The following is a 17,901-nucleotide window of genomic DNA, read 5'->3' on the forward strand; positions in this document are numbered from 1 at the left end:
CTAAAGCGCAATAAAAAAATAAATAATAACACCCCTCCCCCCCCAAAATAGATACTGAAACAAACAAAAAATATAGCAGCATGCTCCAGCATCACTACAAATGCAAACTCTCTCTCCTGAGCTTGGCAAAATAAAGCAAAGAGTCCATCAGGATCTCTCGATAACTTGTCCATTTTCCCCACGATAAATGTCAAGGAGCACAGAAAAATTTTATATTGATCATTAGTGAAAACAACAACAACAACAACAAAAAATGTCCCAAATTTGGCACATTTCTCTCTGTCGGCGGGTGGGTTCTCTTTTACATGATATCCTGTAGTACCAGATACAGACATGGGGACAACATGGCAACAAAGACAGTAGGACTGAAGGAACCCAATCTGGTGAGGAGGTTCTTAGGGACATCACAGGACGTCCTTCTCAAATGTCTCACTAACCACTTGGATAGGGCACCGGGGCTACCAGTGGCCTTCTCGGTGCAGTTTCTTCCACGCTCTCTGGTCTTCTCATTCGTTCTCAAATTCACTAAGCACATTTCCCCAGGGCCTCTGAATTTGCTGTGCTCACTTCTGCCTGGAACCTTTTTATTTTTTTTCTGATAGTCTCACCTCCTTCAGGTCTGTAATGAGCTCCGATGGAGTACAAGTTAAGTGCTCAGTTGCTAACTGAAAGGTTGGTGGTTTGCACCCACTCAGTAGCTCCATGGGAGAAGGCCTGGTGATCTGCTTCCATAAAGATTAGAGCCTAGAAAACCCTATGGGACTCGACAGCACACAACAACAACTTCAGGTCTTTACTCATTGACACTTTTCTCACAAGGATCTGCCCACCACACATCTTTCTCCATTGGTTTATTCCGTCCTTTTTTTTAAATTGCACTCAGCACTACATGCATTTTATGTTGTTGCATGTGCATATAATTCTATAATATTATATCTGTCTTTCTCAGGAGAGTATAAGGTCCTTGATGGCAGGGCCTTTGTCTGTTTTGATCAGGGCCTGGCACACAGTAAGTGCTCAACAAACATTTGTTGGTTGAATGGATGATTCAATGAATCAATCTAATGAGGAATCTGCCCTTTCCAAGCCTTAAAGCTACCCTTTGGAACCTGACTACCCTATAGTCTTCCTCCCCCGACCCTGCCATGGCTGATGGGTGACCACTTGACCAAGGAAGACCAATCAACCCAATTCTCTCTTGAGCATCTGAACTAAGAAGTGCAGAGATGGAACAAGTTGCTATGGGAATTATCTTCACCTTGGTATGAGTGGAAACTGCCACAGGCTACTACAGCTGAGATTCCTGCAGCCACCTTGGTTCCCACACTCCTCAGGCTTGGCTGCTCAGCATGTCCTTGGATTCTTTGACTTGAGCGGACATGTGGCTGGGTTCTGCTCCTGCAACAATAGGTGCCTGGCAGAGATCCCTGTTTGCCAACTTTGAGGATGACAGCCATGGCTCAGCAGAGTAACTGACAGATGGGAAGCCAGCCCAGCACGATGGACCAAACTAAGCAAGATGTAATTTAACAAAGAGAATACAAAGTACATAGTTTGACAATTAGATTAGAAATGGGGCCCTGGTGGCACAGTGGTTAAGTGTTTAGCTGCTAACCAAAAAATCAGCAGTTCCACTCTACCAGCGGCTCCTTGGAAACCCTAATGGGGCAGTTCTACTCTGTCCCATACGGGAGCTATGAGTCGGAATTGGCCCAACAACTGGTTTTAGATTAGAAATGAGAAGTCTGAATACAATAGAGGAGCTGTTTTCTTCAAAGAAACTCATTATGGTGGATCATGGCTTTGCCTATGTTAACGATTTACTTTTGAGATGTCAAAACCATCACAATTATCTGCTTGACCCTAAGTCCTCTGTTAGCAAGGCTCACGTTTAATGTGCACGTCTCCTCCAGGGCCCTAGCACAGTGTCTGGTATGAGGTAGTCCTTAGAATATGAGTTGTTCTTGGGTGCCATTGAGTCGAGTCCGACTCATGGTAACCACATGTGACAGAGTAGAACTGCGCCACAGGGTCTTCCTGGCTGTAATCTTTATGGAAGCAGATCACCAGGTCTTTCTCCTATGGAGCCACTATGTGGGTTCAGACTGCCAGCATTTCAGTTAACAGCCGAGTGCCTAGCGGCTGCACCACCTGGGCTCCTTCCCATCATGGTAGATCAGGTTTTGCCTATGTGTACGATTTACCTTTGAGATATCAAAGTCATCACAATTATCCGCCTGACCCTAATTCCTCTGATGGCAGAATTCATGTTTAATGCTCACGTGCATCTCCAGAGCCTAGCACAGTGCGTGGTATGAAGTAGTTCTTAGTATACAAGTGCTAAATAAATGCTGAAAACTAAAAAGTGGGAGGACAGTAACACTTCTATAGTTCTAGATTTAAAAATATCCACTGCTTCAATAGGTGGTAGACACTCTCTTAACTAACCTCTACTTAAACTAAGCCCCTGGTGTACCTAATGTCATTCTCCCCATTCCTTTGCTAAAACATCTAGACTCAGCATGAAAATCTCAGAGTTGGCTGGCTACTCCAGTTTACCAGCCCATTTCTCTTCTTACCACTAGGCTATACATTTACCGAGAGGTCATTTGTGTTTGTTCCTAATCCTGTTTATGTCAGCTGTATTCATTATTATATTTACATAATTTAATTACATATTGTCTTAGTTATCGAGTGCTGCTATAACAGAAATACCATAAACGGATGGCTTTAACAAACAGCATGTTATTTTCTCACAGTTTAGGAGGCTAGAAGTCCAAATGCAGGATGCCAGCTCTAGGGGAAGGCTTTCTCTCTCTGTCAGCTCTGGGGGAAGGACCACGTCTCTTCAGCGTTTGTTTCCTGGTTCCTTGCAGATCTCCATGTGTCTTGGCATCCACCTTTCCCCAGCTCTCCTCTGCTTGCTTGTTTAATCTATTTTATATCTCAAAAGGGATTGACTCAAGATACACCCAACACTAATCCTGCCTCATTAACATAACAAAGACAACCCATTCCAAAACGGGATTATAACCCTATGTTACAGTGACCCTGACAGGTCTTGTACCATCCTCACAACCATTACCATGTTTGAGCCCACTATTACAGCCACTGTGTCAATCCATCTCGTTGAGGGTATTCCTCTTTTTTGCTGACTCTTTACCAAGCATGATGTCCTTTTGCAGGAACTGGTCCCTCCTGATCACATGTCTAAAGTATGTGAGAACTCTTGGGGACCATCCTCGCTTCTAAGAAGCATTCTGGTTGTTCTTCTTCCAAGACAGACTTGTTCATTCTGCAGTCCATGGTATATTCAATATTCTTCGCCAACACCATAATTCAAAGGCATCAATTCCTCTTCAGTCTTCCTTATTTATTGTCCAGTTTTCACACCTATTTTAGGCAACTGAAAATACCCTGGCTTGGGTCAGGCACACTTTAGTCCTCAAACAGACATCTCTGGTTTTTTAACACTTTAAAGAGGTTTTTTTTTTTTTTTTTTAATAGCAGATTTGCCCAATGCAATATGTTGTCTGATTTCTTGACTGCTGCTTCCATGGGCATTGATTGCAGATCCAATTTAGAATGAAATCCTTGACAACTTCAACATTATCATGATGCTGCTTATTGGTCCAGTTGTGAAAAATTCTTTTTTTCTTTATGTTGAGATATAATTCATACTGAAGGCTAAAGTCTTTGATCTTCATCAGTAAGTGCTTCAAGTTCTCTTCACTTTCAGCAAGCAAGATTATGTCCTCTGCATATCGAAGGTTGTTAATGAGCCTTCCTCTAATCCTGATGCCATGTTCTTCTTCATATAGTCCACCTTCTTGGATTATTTGCTTAGCATACAAATTGAATAAGTATGGTGAAAGGATACAGCCCAGACACACATCTTTCCTGATTTTAAACCATGCATTATTCCCTTGTTTTGTTTGAACAACTACTTCTTGGACTACGTACAGGTTCCACATGAGCACAATAAAGTGTTCCGGAATTCCCATTCTCTGAAACGTTATCCATAATTTGTTATGACCCACACAGTCGAATGCCTTTGCATAGTCAATAAAACACAGGTAAACATCTTTCTGGTATTCTCTGCTCTCAGCCAAGATCCATCTGACATCCACAATGATATCCCTCGTTCCACACTCTCTTCTGAATCCGGCTTGAATTTCTGGTAGTTCTCTGTCAATGTACTGCTGCAACTGTTTTTGAATTACCTTCTGCAAAATTTTGTTTATGTGTGATATGATATTGTTTGATAATTTCTGCATTCTGTTGGATCGCCTTTCTTTGGAATGGGCACAAATACTGATCTCTTCCAGTTGGTTGGCCAGGTAGCTGTTTTCCAACTTTCTTGGCATAGATGAGTGAGTATTTCCAGTGTTGCCTCCGCTTGTTGCAACATCTCAATTGGTATTTGTCAACTCCTGAAGCCTTGTTTTTCACCAATGCTTTCAGTGCAGCTTGGACTTCTTCAATATCATCAGTTCTTGATCATATGCTACCTCCTGAAATGGTTGAACATTGACCAATTCTTTTTGGTATAGTGACTCTTCCATCCTCCTTTGATACATCCTGCATCATTCATATCTTGCCTATAGAATTATTCAATATTGTGACTCGAAGGTTAAATTTTTTTCTTCAGTTCTTTCAGCTTCAGAAATGCCAAGTGTCTTCTTCCCTTTTGGTTTTCTATCTCCAGGTCTTAGCACATTTCATTGTAACACTTTGTTTTCTCAAGCCGACCTCTGCATACCTCTACGTCTCAACATGTATTTTTTAAGGACATAATTCAATCTATAACATTCTACCCTTTGACTGCCCAAAATTCATGCCCTTGTCACACGCAAAACATATTCACCCCATCGCATCATCCCAAAAGTCTTAAATCAACTCCAAGGACAAAATCTCATCTTCTGAATCCTTTAAGTCAGATGTGAGTGAGACTTTAGGCATATTCCATCCTGGGGCAAAATTCCTCTTAGTCTGTGAATCTAGAATACAGGTTTCCTGTTTCCAAAGCACAATGGTGGGACAGGCACAAGGTAGACATTTCCATTACAAGTGGGAGAAATTGGAGGGAAAGAAGGGATGTTCTTGTTATTAGGTGCCGTTGAGTCAGTTCCGACTCATAGTGACCCTAAGTAAAACAGAACAAAACACTGTGCCACACTCACGATCTACGCTATGCTTGAGCTCATTGTTGCAGCCACCGTGTCACTCCACCTCCCTGAGGATCTTCCTCTCTTTCACCGACCCTCTACTTTACCAAGCATGATGTCCTTCTCTAGGGACTGGTCCCTCCCAGTAACATGGCCAAAGTATGTGAGTAGAAGTCCTGCCATCTTTGCTTCTGAGGAACATTCTGGCTGTACTTCTTCCAAGACAGATTTGTTTGTTCTTCTGGCAGTGCACAGTATATTCAATATTCTTTGCCAACACCATAATTCAAAGGCATCAATTCTTCTTTAGTCTTCCTTATTCATGTCTAGTTTTTGCGTGCATATGAGGTGACTGAAAATACCATGGCTTATTTTTTTATGTCAGGCACACTTTAGTCCTCAAAGTGACATCCTTGCTTTTCAACACTTTAAAGAGGTTTTTTGCAGCAGATGTGCCCAACACAATACTTTGTCTGATTTTTTAACTGCTGCATTCCATGGGATAACAGGCACCAAACAAGTCCAAAACCTAGCAGAACAAATTACATTAGCTCTCAAGGCTTGAAAATAATCCTCTCTTCTTTGAGACTATCTGGGCAACGGCCCTGCCCTCCAGGCTCTGAGTTGGCCATGCCTTTTGGATTCTGAGTGGAGGCCCCTCAGCCCTGGAGTTCAGCTCTGCCTTCCAGGTCCTCTGGGAGGGCAACTCTGCTCCCGCGGCTTTAGGCAGCACTGTTCTAGGTCATCTGAGTGGCAACCCCATCCCTTTGGCCCCAGCAGGCCCCATTCTTCTGCCCCTCGGGCATGGCAGCCCCACCCTCTCAGCTTTGGTTGTTGGCACCCTCCCCCCCCGCCCCCGTACACCTTAATGGCAGCCGCACATTCAGGATCTGGCTCTTTGAAACCTAGGAGGCCGTGGCCCCACCCTTTGAAACCAAGAAGGCCTGCTTCCTATGCGCCTTCGGACAGTTCTGCTTATCTCCCAGCTGCTCCAGGGATGGTCCTTTTCTTTTCTTGGAGGACAACAGAGGTAGCTCCTTTGGCCTGTTTCCTGCCTATAGAATTCCAAGGGGCAGACAGCATTCTTTCCTTTCATTCTTTCTCTGTCCCCTCCAGTCTAAGCTGATGGGTTTTCTGCTGTGATAGCTGGTTAGATCCATCAGTCACAGGCTTAATCTCTTTAACAAAAGATTGCATAGTCACGTTCTTGCTGAAAATTGAGGACACGTGTCCTTAGTTTGTACAACAGAATTTTCAAATTCTTTAAGCTTTGTTTTCATTTTGCACAGTTCATTTTTAAGTCCATCTCTTTCCTCTGGTATTTTATTACAAGCAGCAAGGTGAAAACACGTGGTTCTTAATTAGAAATCTCATCAGCCAGATATCCAAGTTCATCACTTAAAAGTTCTACCTTCCACCAAGCATTTGAACATAATCCAGACAAGTTCTTTGCCACTGCATAAAAAGCATCGTCTCTCCTCCATTGTTCACTCACATGTTCATTTTCTTTTAAAGCACAGAGGCACATTTAATGTCCATATTTAAAACCAGGGGCACATTTAATGTCCACATTTCTAGCAACATTCTGTTGCTGGTGCCATATGTATTCCTTAAGATGATAGAGACTTTCTCTATAACTCTCTTTATTTCCTTCTGAGCCCTCACCAGAATTGCCTTTGACACCCATAATTTCACCAACAGTCTCTTCGAGGCAATCTAGGCTTTTACTATTGTTGTTGCTGTTGTTAGGTGCCATTGAGTCGGTTCTAACTCAGAGCGACTCCATATACAACAGTACGAAACACTGCCCTTAAAATCTTAAAACTGTTGCAGCTCCACCTATTACTCAATTCCAAAACCACTTCCACACTGTAGGTACTTGTTAGAGTAGAACCTCCACTTCTCAGTACAAAATTCTGTCTTAGTTATCCAGTGCGGCCATAACAGAAATATCACAATTCAGTGACTTTAACGAACAGAAATTTATTTTCTCATAGGTTAGGAGGTTAGAAGTCTGAATTCAGGGTGCCAGCTCTAGGTGGAGGCTTTCTCTCTGTCAGATCTAGGGGAAGGTCCTTGTCTCTTTTGAGTTTCTATTCCTGGGTGATCTTCATGTGGCTTGGCATCTATCTTACCCAATCTCCCCTTTGCTCATTTGTTTAATCTCTTTCATATCTCAAAAGAGACTGACTCCAGATACAGCTTAAGTTTATTCTGTCCTATTAACATAACAAAGATGACTCATTTCCAAATGGGATTATAAATATAAGCATAAAAAAAAGCATAGAGGTTAGGATTTACTACCCTTATTTTGGGGGGACATAATTCAATCCATAACACATATTAAGCAAACTAATGAAATATCTGGGCACGAAGAATGAGCTGTTCCTTCTATTATAAACTGAACGGTTTGGAAAGACTTGATAAAGATCAGTAGATAAAAAAAAAACTGCTGTCAAATTAGGGGTAGACAAGACAACTATAAAAAAAACTAGGGAAGTGGGGGAGATGTTCAGGTCTAGAAAGATTTTATGGCAGTTATTCTGCAAGTGTCTAAATCCTTACACTAAAGAAATCAAATCTGGAAATTATAGAGGATACACTATGGGTGCAGTTCATGAAAATAAGATGATACAGAACACAACAGTGAATCCATTGATAACTCAAACTAAAGTATCCTGAAAAATACTTGTCCTTCCTTCATGTAATACTCTCAGAAATTCATTCTAAGCTATTCAATTTCAACTTTTATAATGCTGGCTGTGATGAGGGCTTTGAACTGGTTCTTCCCAGTTCAGTCATGGTCGAGGAAATGAAACTGGAACACACTCGAATTTTAAAAATTTGGGTGAATCGGAACAATATCCAGAATGAGAAAAATTACGAGTCAAAGCCCTGCTAGAAACCTAATCTTCCTCTTAGCAAATGAGGGCAGCGTGTGTGTTGCATAGCAACTAAATCTCTTGCCCTTCAGATTTTGAGCAGAGTCAGAGACAGCAGAGTCTTGCTCAAAGATGGTGGCCAACCACGTGCTTTGAATGTGTGTTGCTCTCCAGTCCTGCCAGTAATTCAGTCTCATGCATTAGGCCCCAGAAAAGTCTCACTATGCCTCTTCCAAGTCTCCCATTCCAGGGCTTCGATCTGTAAATTTTCCCCACTCCGGTTATCCTTCCAGAACACCCAAATTATAAAAATCTGGGTCTGTTCCAGTTGTGCTTCATCAGCCACGACTGAACTGGTTCAAACCGGTTCAAAGCCCTGGTTGTGGTCCACTCAATTTTTATTTTACAGCTCACAGTTTGAATAGACACTGATTTAATCCTATGCCTTTATTTTATTGATGGGGAGCTGAAGTTCAGAGAGATTTAAAAGATATATTAAGGTCACACAGCCAGTCAGTCAGAATTAAAATCCTTGATTCCATATCCTGTGGTTTTTCTCCTACCCGGGGTGACTTTCTTTCCCTCAAAAAGCAACTGAAAAAACCAGTTTCTGTAGAATGTATTCTGACTCATGGTGATCCCGTGTGTGTCAGAGTAGAACCGTACTCCAGAGGATTTTCAATGGCTGATTTTCTAGAAGTAGATTGCCAGGCCTTTCTTCTGAGGTGCCTCTGGATGGGCTCGAACCTCCAACCTTTCGGTTAGCTACCAAGAGTGTTAACTGTTTGCACCCAGCACAATTAATTTCTTTGCAAAAAGTAGGCAAAATGAGGTATCAGATGACAAGAATCACGCCTAGAGAGAAAAGGAAAGAATCTCTTATTCTCTCCTGCCTCTCTTTGCTCCTTTAAGCATTCTCTAAAGCAAGCAAGTACCAGCACACACAGGCGCATGTGGTCTCATCCCCCAACGAAGACATACCAAGTCGCTTGTGTTCGGAACAGGTGAACCATGTACTTAGGTGGAACACGTGAGCCTTCTAATTTTAGAATGACTTCAGCTCCATGTGGGAAAACTCCAGACGAAGGAACGGGGAAGCAGTTTGAAGTTCTGAAAAGCTTTTGTTAGGCCTGACGAACAATAAACAGATGCCCTGCTTGCTGGCTGACTTGTGCACTACCTGTGTTCCAAACAAGTAAAGCCTTCAAAGACTTCCCCTATAATCTGATTTGTTCGTCCTCTGTGCATTCCCAGCCCAAACTCACCATCTCAACAAATATAAGCCCAGTGTCCCCACCAAGTTCTGACCACCATCTCCCCGAGGAAGCTGATAATGGAGACATTCCCCATGAATAACACCACTGTGAATTCTCTACGCTCTTTCATCATCACCTCTGAAAAGTCTCCCAAACACTAAAGTAGGCAGGGCTTCAAACATGCCCTGATTCCAGGTGATTAGGCACAGGTTAGAGGAAGGAGCAGAAGTTCAGAGGCTTAAGGAGCCACCCTGAGTACCCAGACGGTGCCAGGCAGACAGTGCCTGAGCAAGACACTCACCACACCCTGTTGGTCATTAGAGGGAGCCTCATTAAAATATGAGAACCAGATGGGCAGCCTGGGAACTGTGTGACGTTTCTGAGGGTTAAGCAAGCAGTCACCCAGCAACTTCTTAATCAGGTGCATTCTGTCCCTTTCAAGGGGCACTACAAGGTGCCTTTTGAAGATTGGTCATAACTCCTTCCTGGGGAGGGTGTGACAGATGTTCTAAGCTAGAGGTGCTGCCACCCTTGCTGTCTCCAGCTAATGTTTCTTTGCCTACTTTACAAATGGATGCCCAACGAGATAAAAATTTTCTGTTCCAACTCACAGACTATTGATTTCACTCCCCTAGCCATTGTTTAGGAGCCCTGTGGTGCAATGGTTAAGTGCTTAGCTGCTAACAGAAGGGTTGGTGGTTCGAGACCACAAGAGAAAGATGTGGCAGTCTGCTTCAGTAAAGATTACAGCCTAGGAAACATTATGGGGCAGTTCTACTCTGTCCTATAGGGTCGCTATAAATCGGGATCGATTTGAGGGCACAAAACAACAGCCATTGTTTCCTAAATCATGCACTAAAGCAGTCAGCCAATACTACCTTGTATCATGATGAGTCTCTCATTATGGGTTCCTGTCCTGTCTTCTCACCTGTGTGGTGGGCTCCCTAAGGGCAAGAACAGAGAAGGCCTGCTTCTCTATACAGCCCAGCAACTCCAATGCTAGAATGTGTATGTGAAATAGCATCTAGTTGCAAGAGAATCCAACGTGTGGTAGTCATACTACCACCTCCCTATGCTGGGTCCGTGACAGGCATCACTGAGTGATCACCACAGTATTTCAAACAACCTTATAATCCTTCCCAAAGCAGCTCTACCAATCCATCAGAGTGGTTATAGGACAAACCTACAGGCCATTCCTGATGCAAGTCCAGCAGGTAAGGAAACTAAGACCCAAACAGGATCCAGATAAACAATTTGCCCAGGGGTTTGGCAAAACTGAGACTAAACTGGGCCCACCACCCAGAGTTCCTGACCTCCAGCCTCGGCACCAAATCTCTCCAATATCCCACCCAAAGCAGATGTCAGAGAAGCATTCCCTGATGACAATCACACCAGTTTCCTATGTGTCTGGCATTATCTACCCTCCATATTTTGGGATCTAAGAGACAGGAAGTTCAGAAGAACAAACCAATGAAACCTCAATAAGAAAGGCTAAAGGCAATTGTCAAGTCATAAGAACATGGAACTTTTTTTTTTTTTCCAAAAAGTACAAGAAAGCTACTTGAGTCAGCCCCACGGTCCTTCAAGCCCATACACCACCATTGATTTGGCACATGGAGTTTCCAATTTTCTCTCCATGGTGATGCTCCACTTGAATGTGAGGACTTCACTCTGAGTATTCCTACAGTCCTGCTCCAGTGCCATCATTTAGAAATGTATCAAGGCCTATCTTATAACCATTACTGTTTCTGGTCCCCACCAACTCTTAGAGTAAAGAGACCTGTACATTTAGTACATCAGGGGTCAAGTCCTTGTAGCTTTTGTCTCAAAGCTACCCATCTTCACACCTAAATGCATAGTTGCAGGGTTTACTAAATGAGCCTACCAACATCCAGAGCATAAGGGGTGAGGAAAGACTAAGATGTGAAAGAAGGTCACCCAGTATATAGATGAATACATCTGATGGAAACATTGTTCACTGAAAGAAAATATAAGTAGAGAGCAATAATCTGGAAACATTATAGTAATGCAAACTAAAATGAAGTGCCATGAAATTGAACACAGCATCATCTAGCCTCCGTATTTGAGAAAAACGGATTATTGTTAATTTTGTTGGTGCAATAATGGGACCATGGTTATGTTTTTAAAAGTCCTTATCTGTTAGATATACATAATGGAGAGCTCACAAGTGAAATGGCCTTTGCTGTAAAATACCCCAGCAAAAAAAAAAAAAAATTAAAAAGTGGAGGAATAGATGAAAGAAAAATGGCAGAGTGTTTACAACTGCTAAAGCTGGTGATGGGGATATGGGGATGGATTTCACTATTCTGGGTGGGAAACTTTCAATAATAATAAGTTAATATATAGCTTTATTTATTATATTAGCCAAGAGTTACATACACACAAACTCCAATGCTGGTGTAGTGAGTGAGGTGATGGGATGGTCCCCAGCTTAAGCTGCACCACCAAGTCTGGTGAGGACAAAGTGGGGGTGGCCAAGGCCTACCAGGACCTGAAGGATATTCTGTGGGATAGGAAGATCATCCTAAAGGAAGAGAAAGTCAAGCAAACAAGCATGGTTCAGTCACAAAGCCCCAGTCTTTGCAGAGGTGACTATGACATGATAATCACCATTTGGACTTGTCTCCTCACCCAGCCCTCTCTGGACTCATGTCTGGGTCCACCGGGGCAGGACAGAGAGCAAGTAAAAATGGAAAGGGCTTTTTCATTGAACACTGAGACACTAAAGTGCAAGCTCCATATCTTAGTAGCCCATCAAACCAAGAGCTCCAGAGAGGCCAGGCAGGCAGTCCACCTCCCTACTTCACAGACCACCAAGAAGTTCTGGGGTCTCAAGGCCCTTGGACATTAGAAGTTGTGGCACTGACCCAGCTCTTACCTACCATGCTGGGTCATAGAGTGGCCTTCAGCCAGTTACAGGTAATGTGTGACACAACAGGGGCTCAACTCTTGTTTTCTGAACAGACATCAAAATGGAGAATAAACCTCAGGTTCTTGTTGATGTCAGAGACATTCTCACAGAAGTCCAGAAAGAAAAGATGGAACAGAGGTTGTGTCAATACTGCAACAAGGATGGTTCTTTCTTTTTTTTTTTTAGACTTTTTTTATTATACCTTAGATGAGGGCTTACAGAACTAGATTCTTGTTAAACAGTTAGTACACATATTGTTTTATGACATTGGTTAACAACACCAAGACATGTCAACACTCTCCCTTCTCAAACTTGGGTTCCCTATTACCAGCTTTCTTGTCCTTGCCCCAGGGCTGGTGTGCCCTGTTAGTCTCGTTTTGTTTTACCAGCCTATCCAATCTTTGGCTGAAAGGTGAACCTCAGGAATGACTTCATTACTGAGCTGAAAGGGTGTGCAGGGGCCATACTCTCAGGGTTTCTCCAGTCTCTGTCAGGTCAGCAAGTTTGGTCTTTCTTTCTGAGTTAGAATTTAGTTCTACATTTTCCTCCAGCTCTGTCCAGGATCCTCTATTGTGACCCCTGTCAGAGCAGTCAGTGGTGGTAGCTGGGCACCATCTAGTTGTACTGGACTCAGTCTGGTAGAGACTGTGGTAGATGTGGTCCTTTAGTCCTGTGGGCTAATCTCTCCCTTGTATCTTTAGTTTTCTTCATTCTTCCTTGCTCCCAAAGGGGTGAGACCAATGGAGTATTCTAGATAGCAGCTTACAGGCTTTTAAGACCCCAGGTGCTATTCATCAAAATAGAATGCAGAACATTTTCTTTATAAACTATGTTATGCCAATTGAACTAGATGTTCCCTGAGACCATGGTCCCTACAGACCTCAGCCCAACAATTTGGTCCCTCAGGAAGTTTGGATGTGTCTATGGAGGTTCCGTGAAGGATGGTCATTTCTTAGATAAATGTAGCAGGTCCAACTATGTCTGCCGAGGAGTGGCTGGGAAACCCAAAGGGCCTAGGCAGGAATCACACCAGGCTCCTAAAGGGAACAGGCTCAGGTTAGATGTTCACTCCCTAGGCTTTCCTTGTCTGTGTGAACAGATGCGAACTGGGGGGAGGGGGTGAAATCAGGGGCATAGCAAGGATGATGAGTACCCAAGGGCAATCTCTAAGTTGTATCCTCCCCAACTTCAAGATGAATAGACATTGATAGTGGATACATGTGAGGAGAAATGCCTTCCCCCCTCTTGTCAGGCTGCCTCAGTCAGGCGCCATTCATATTCCTGGTGCCTCAGAATGCCATTCCATGCCTACTCTGGTGCCCCTTTGGACTTGCGCCGAGGGGAAAGTACCCCTCTGCCTCCCCCCATCCCCACCCACCCATGGCTCTGGGTAAAATTACCAGGAGCACACTCCCTCCCCGTGGAGGGTAGCACTGGCACTAGTTATCACTGCAACCTGTTATCTGAAAATGACTTGGTAGAGTACCTGGCTCTTCCCCTACTAGGCCATACAGTGAAAAGGGGGCTCTGCAAGGTAGCCAGAGAACAGGGATGGAGGCCTGGGACAGAGGTCTCCAACCTACCCATCCGGCCTAAACTCAAGGCTTTTATGTCTCAGCTCCACCCAATCTGGCCTACAAGGGTGTAAGAAGGGCAAGGAAAACACAGGAAGCATCTCAACCCATGGAGATGCTTAAAGATAACAGTGACAATTATTAGAAGAGGTGGGGACCCCAAATTGGCCCAGTGTCTAGGTTCTCTCAAATGATGTTCTTCCAGTGTGTGAGTGTTACTAAGGCATCAGGGTGTGGGGCTGAAGATGTACCTGAGGTCAAATGCATCCTGGGAGGCAATTCTGAGAACAATGTGGTGGCTTCAGTAGGCTGACCATCCTCCACCTCTATATTCACATCTGAGCCCTTTGTGGTGTGGGAGGTAATTAAAAGGGGGAAAGAACTGCTATATGGAAACTCTGGTAGATCCTGGACCCCAGAATCATTGCTTTGGTTGGGATGGTCACACTCACACCCTGCCTCTCATAGCTCCAACAAAGCATAACAGAGGAAGCGGGGTATTTGTTTTTTCATGTCATCATAGACCACCAAAGTGCATCGGAGATAACAGGGTCAAGGGGAGGTTATGGGACTGTAGAAGCAGTGGTCCCCAGCAGAAGTGGCAACATCATCTCTGTGTGTTTGGAGAGAAAGTTCTGGACGAGGAGAAGAGCAAAAGTAGCAGAGCACTGTGTGGTTGATTAGAGAATTTGTGAGTACATAACACTCCCTGGGACCTCCCTGAAATAACTAGGGGACAGAGGCAAGGGCTACTGCAATAAGATGAGGCAGAAGTCGGTGAGACATACTCCGTGTCAACAAGGGATAGTGAAACGGGAAGACTCATGCATTGCTGATGTAAACATCAGCATAATTCATTTGGAAAGCTATTTGGCAGCTGGTACCAAGGGTCACACAAACAAACAAACCAAACCCGGTGCTGTCAAGTCAACAGCAACCCTATAGGACAGAGTAGAACTGCTCCATAGGGTTTCCAAGGTGGATTCAAACTGTCAACCTTGCTCTTAACCACTTAACCACTAAGCATGTGTATTCCTGCTCCTGAGGATACATCTAAGGGAAAGCATCCGAGAGAAGGAAAAAGATTCTGGGCGTAACGATGCAGTGTCTCAACTTAAAAATTGAGGCATAAATATCCAATTCCCCATAAATATCCAATGGGGAATGTTTAATTCAATTATGCATGCCTATTTGAGTAGAACATCCCTGACATTTTAAAAGGATAAATTTCAAGACTTTGCAACAACATGGAAAAACGCACAACCCCAAAACTTGAGTAAATAAAAGGAGGAATCAAAATCATGTTCTCACCATGACTAATAGTATAAAATTATTAACACACATGGACAAAGACTTAAGGCAATGCCCAAATGTCAGAGTGGCTGCTTTACTGCAGTGCCATGATAACATGCAGTGTTGCCTCCTATATTTCCAAAATGTTCCAAAATGTTGATATAAAAAAGAAAAAAACTTTTTTTTCTCTTTTTTTAAAATGTTGATATAGGATCTTTAAAATGAGAAACAGGAAATATTACCACAAATGTCAATGCATAAACCAAAAAATAACTAAACAAAGATCACCAGGAAGAAGCAGACAAGAGGGCTCAGGAATCTGGATTCTTCTATATGGAATATTATGTGAGCCAGAAAATGCAGACAGTCCTGAACTCTGGGGTCCTGAAGGCTCTGTTTTCTAGTGCGCTTGTCCACACTAACTGTCTGAGCCACTGATGAGAGACAGGGGAAGGTGAGTCGCTGAGGGAGCAGGGAACAGCCACTGAAGGCCTACGGTTAAGACATCCTAGCGAGTGCCTCTGTGATGAGAGGACGGAGAGGGCTCAGGAACAACTGAGTGCTCAGTAGGCAGGAGGCTCTTCAAGGTCAAGGCCAGGGTTCCGTCTCCACAAACCAGCCAACATCTGCTCACCTTCCCAGACCCCACACACCGTAAACACATCGAGGAAAGGCTGGACTCACCGCTCAGGGCAGATGTAGTATTCTCCAGGGCCTGGCACACAGCTAGTAAAACACCTGTGAGGGGGAAGAAGAGAGAAAAGATAAGAGTCTATTCAGCACATGACTTCTGCAGAGACTTAGTGGTTTTACAAAGCAGCTAACAGACAGGACCAGCGACATAATTTGTGAGGCCTGAGGCAAAATGAAACTGTGGGACTCCTTGTGGAAGAACCAGGAAAGGGGTGCCATCAAAGGTGCTGAGAGTGCCATCAAAGGTGCTGACATAAAACTTTTCCTTTCTTCTGTGGTCTCTCTAGGCCTGTCAGGGTGTTTTGCATTTACTATTTAATGTCCTCAGTCTCCTCTGGGTACAGGTATATTCATGGGGTGAGGGCAGACCCTTGTAGGCACCTGGGGCCCCCAGTGACAAAAGAGGCAAGCATTCAGGTGACCCACGATCTGCTGGGTTCCCCTCCCGCCAGCAGCTGAAATGACATGTCTTGCCTCAGTTAGGGGTGAGGAAGTCTAGTCAACAATTTCCTCTTTCTGGGGACTGGCAGCCCCAACCCACGGCAGACAGTGACCCCTAAAGGTATTGCAACCTCCACACCAGGACATGTAGATACCTCAATTGGTGGCGGGGAAAAGGCTCACCCCTGTCTAGTCACCCACTGAACATGCTATGAACATGCTGCCAGCCCAGGATGGGGATGGCCAGCACTTGTCCTGCCTGAGATACTGGGGGGAGCACACATCTGACCTGCCCTCTGTGTCCAGGCTCCCACCAGGTGCAAAACATGGCAGGGACGGGAACTTACTCAGGTGAGGCAGGGAGGCTGCACCATGGGAGCCAAGGCTCCAGGCCCCCCGCACACCCTCTACTGCCCCATCGGGCACCACTTACAAGACACAAATTCAAAGATTAAGAACGAATTCCAAGGCTGCAACTGCCAAGCATCAAACTCCAAGCTCAGAGCTCTTCTGCACAGGTTGCACGCCCAGAAAGCCAGCCCTGCTAACAGATGACCTTACGTACCCTCATGTTACAGTATTGGAGGTTTCTGGAAATAGAGCAACAAAATTTCAATAGAGAAGGAACCTCTTAAGAGTTTTGCAATCAGTTTAAGTACTAAATTAGAATGACTTCCTAAAACTGAAATGCAAAAACAGGCCTTGGTGGCCAGGCAGAGAGGCTGGGCCACCCGCAGGTTAACTCAGCAGGTTAATAAGCACGCCTCACTGCACAGGACCTATGCAAACCCCCAACATGTGCGTTGCAAGGGCTCCTTTCCCCTTTCCCTCAGGGTATGGACAAAGAAGTTCTGGCACTCAGGGGAGAAAACAAATTTGGAACGGACAAAGCAGTCATGCTCACGTCTCTCCTTTAGGCCTTTGAAATGAGAAACAGCACAAAAGCTTTTAGTGGTGGCCTGGCGTGGACCTCCAAAACACCCTGTGTTAGAGAGTTCCAAAAGGAGCCCTGGTGGCACAACAGTTAAGTGCTTGGCTGCTAACCAACAGGCTGGCAGATTGAACCTACCCAGAGGCTCTGAGGGAGGAAGGCCTAGTGATGTACTCCTGTAAAGTGTACAGCCTAGAAAAACCCTATGCGGTGGTTCTACTCTGTCACACGGGGTCACTAGGAGTCAAAATCGACTTAACAGTACCCAGCAACAACAACACAGAGCCCTGAACTGGGTATTTGGGCTTGGGGTAGAGGCAGGAGCAAGAAGGAACATTACTAAAATCACACACACCTTCTTTGTGCAAGTCTTTCTTGGTGCCCAGTGGACTCTACCCAGTGAGCCAGGCCACACGGCTTCCGAAGCATGGCTCGTGGGGTTCCCCTGGACAATCTAAAAGGCTCAGTTTGTAATCCACACATCCAGAGTCACAGCGAGGCACTCCTGCCCAAAGTCAGACAAAGTTTCTTAGTGACTCAGCACGGCCAGCTAAGGGTAACGGTCACGTGCTGAGTTTGCTGGAACCTCCAACCACTCTGGGCCGTTGCCAGCCACTGACCCACAGTAACGTCAAAGGAGGACACAAGATGCTCTGCATACCTCTTGAGAGGCCTGTCACGCACTACCCCTGAACAAATGGATTACCTTCACACCTCACTCGCCACCCCAC

General features: G+C 44.5%; 1 protein-coding gene across 1 annotated transcript in view; it reads right to left on the reverse strand.

Moving 5' to 3' along the window:
- Positions 1-17,901, reverse strand: part of TGFA (transforming growth factor alpha) — a 132,854-nt gene that overhangs the window by 67,443 nt on the left and 47,510 nt on the right. Inside the window, exon 3 of the mRNA XM_064269066.1 lies at positions 15,790-15,843. Coding sequence (XP_064125136.1) covers positions 15,790-15,843 — 54 coding nt within the window. The remainder of the gene's footprint in view (positions 1-15,789; positions 15,844-17,901) is intronic.

The sequence above is a fragment of the Loxodonta africana genome, chromosome 15 (genome assembly GCF_030014295.1).
Source record: "Loxodonta africana isolate mLoxAfr1 chromosome 15, mLoxAfr1.hap2, whole genome shotgun sequence".
Lineage (NCBI taxonomy): Eukaryota > Metazoa > Chordata > Mammalia > Proboscidea > Elephantidae > Loxodonta > Loxodonta africana.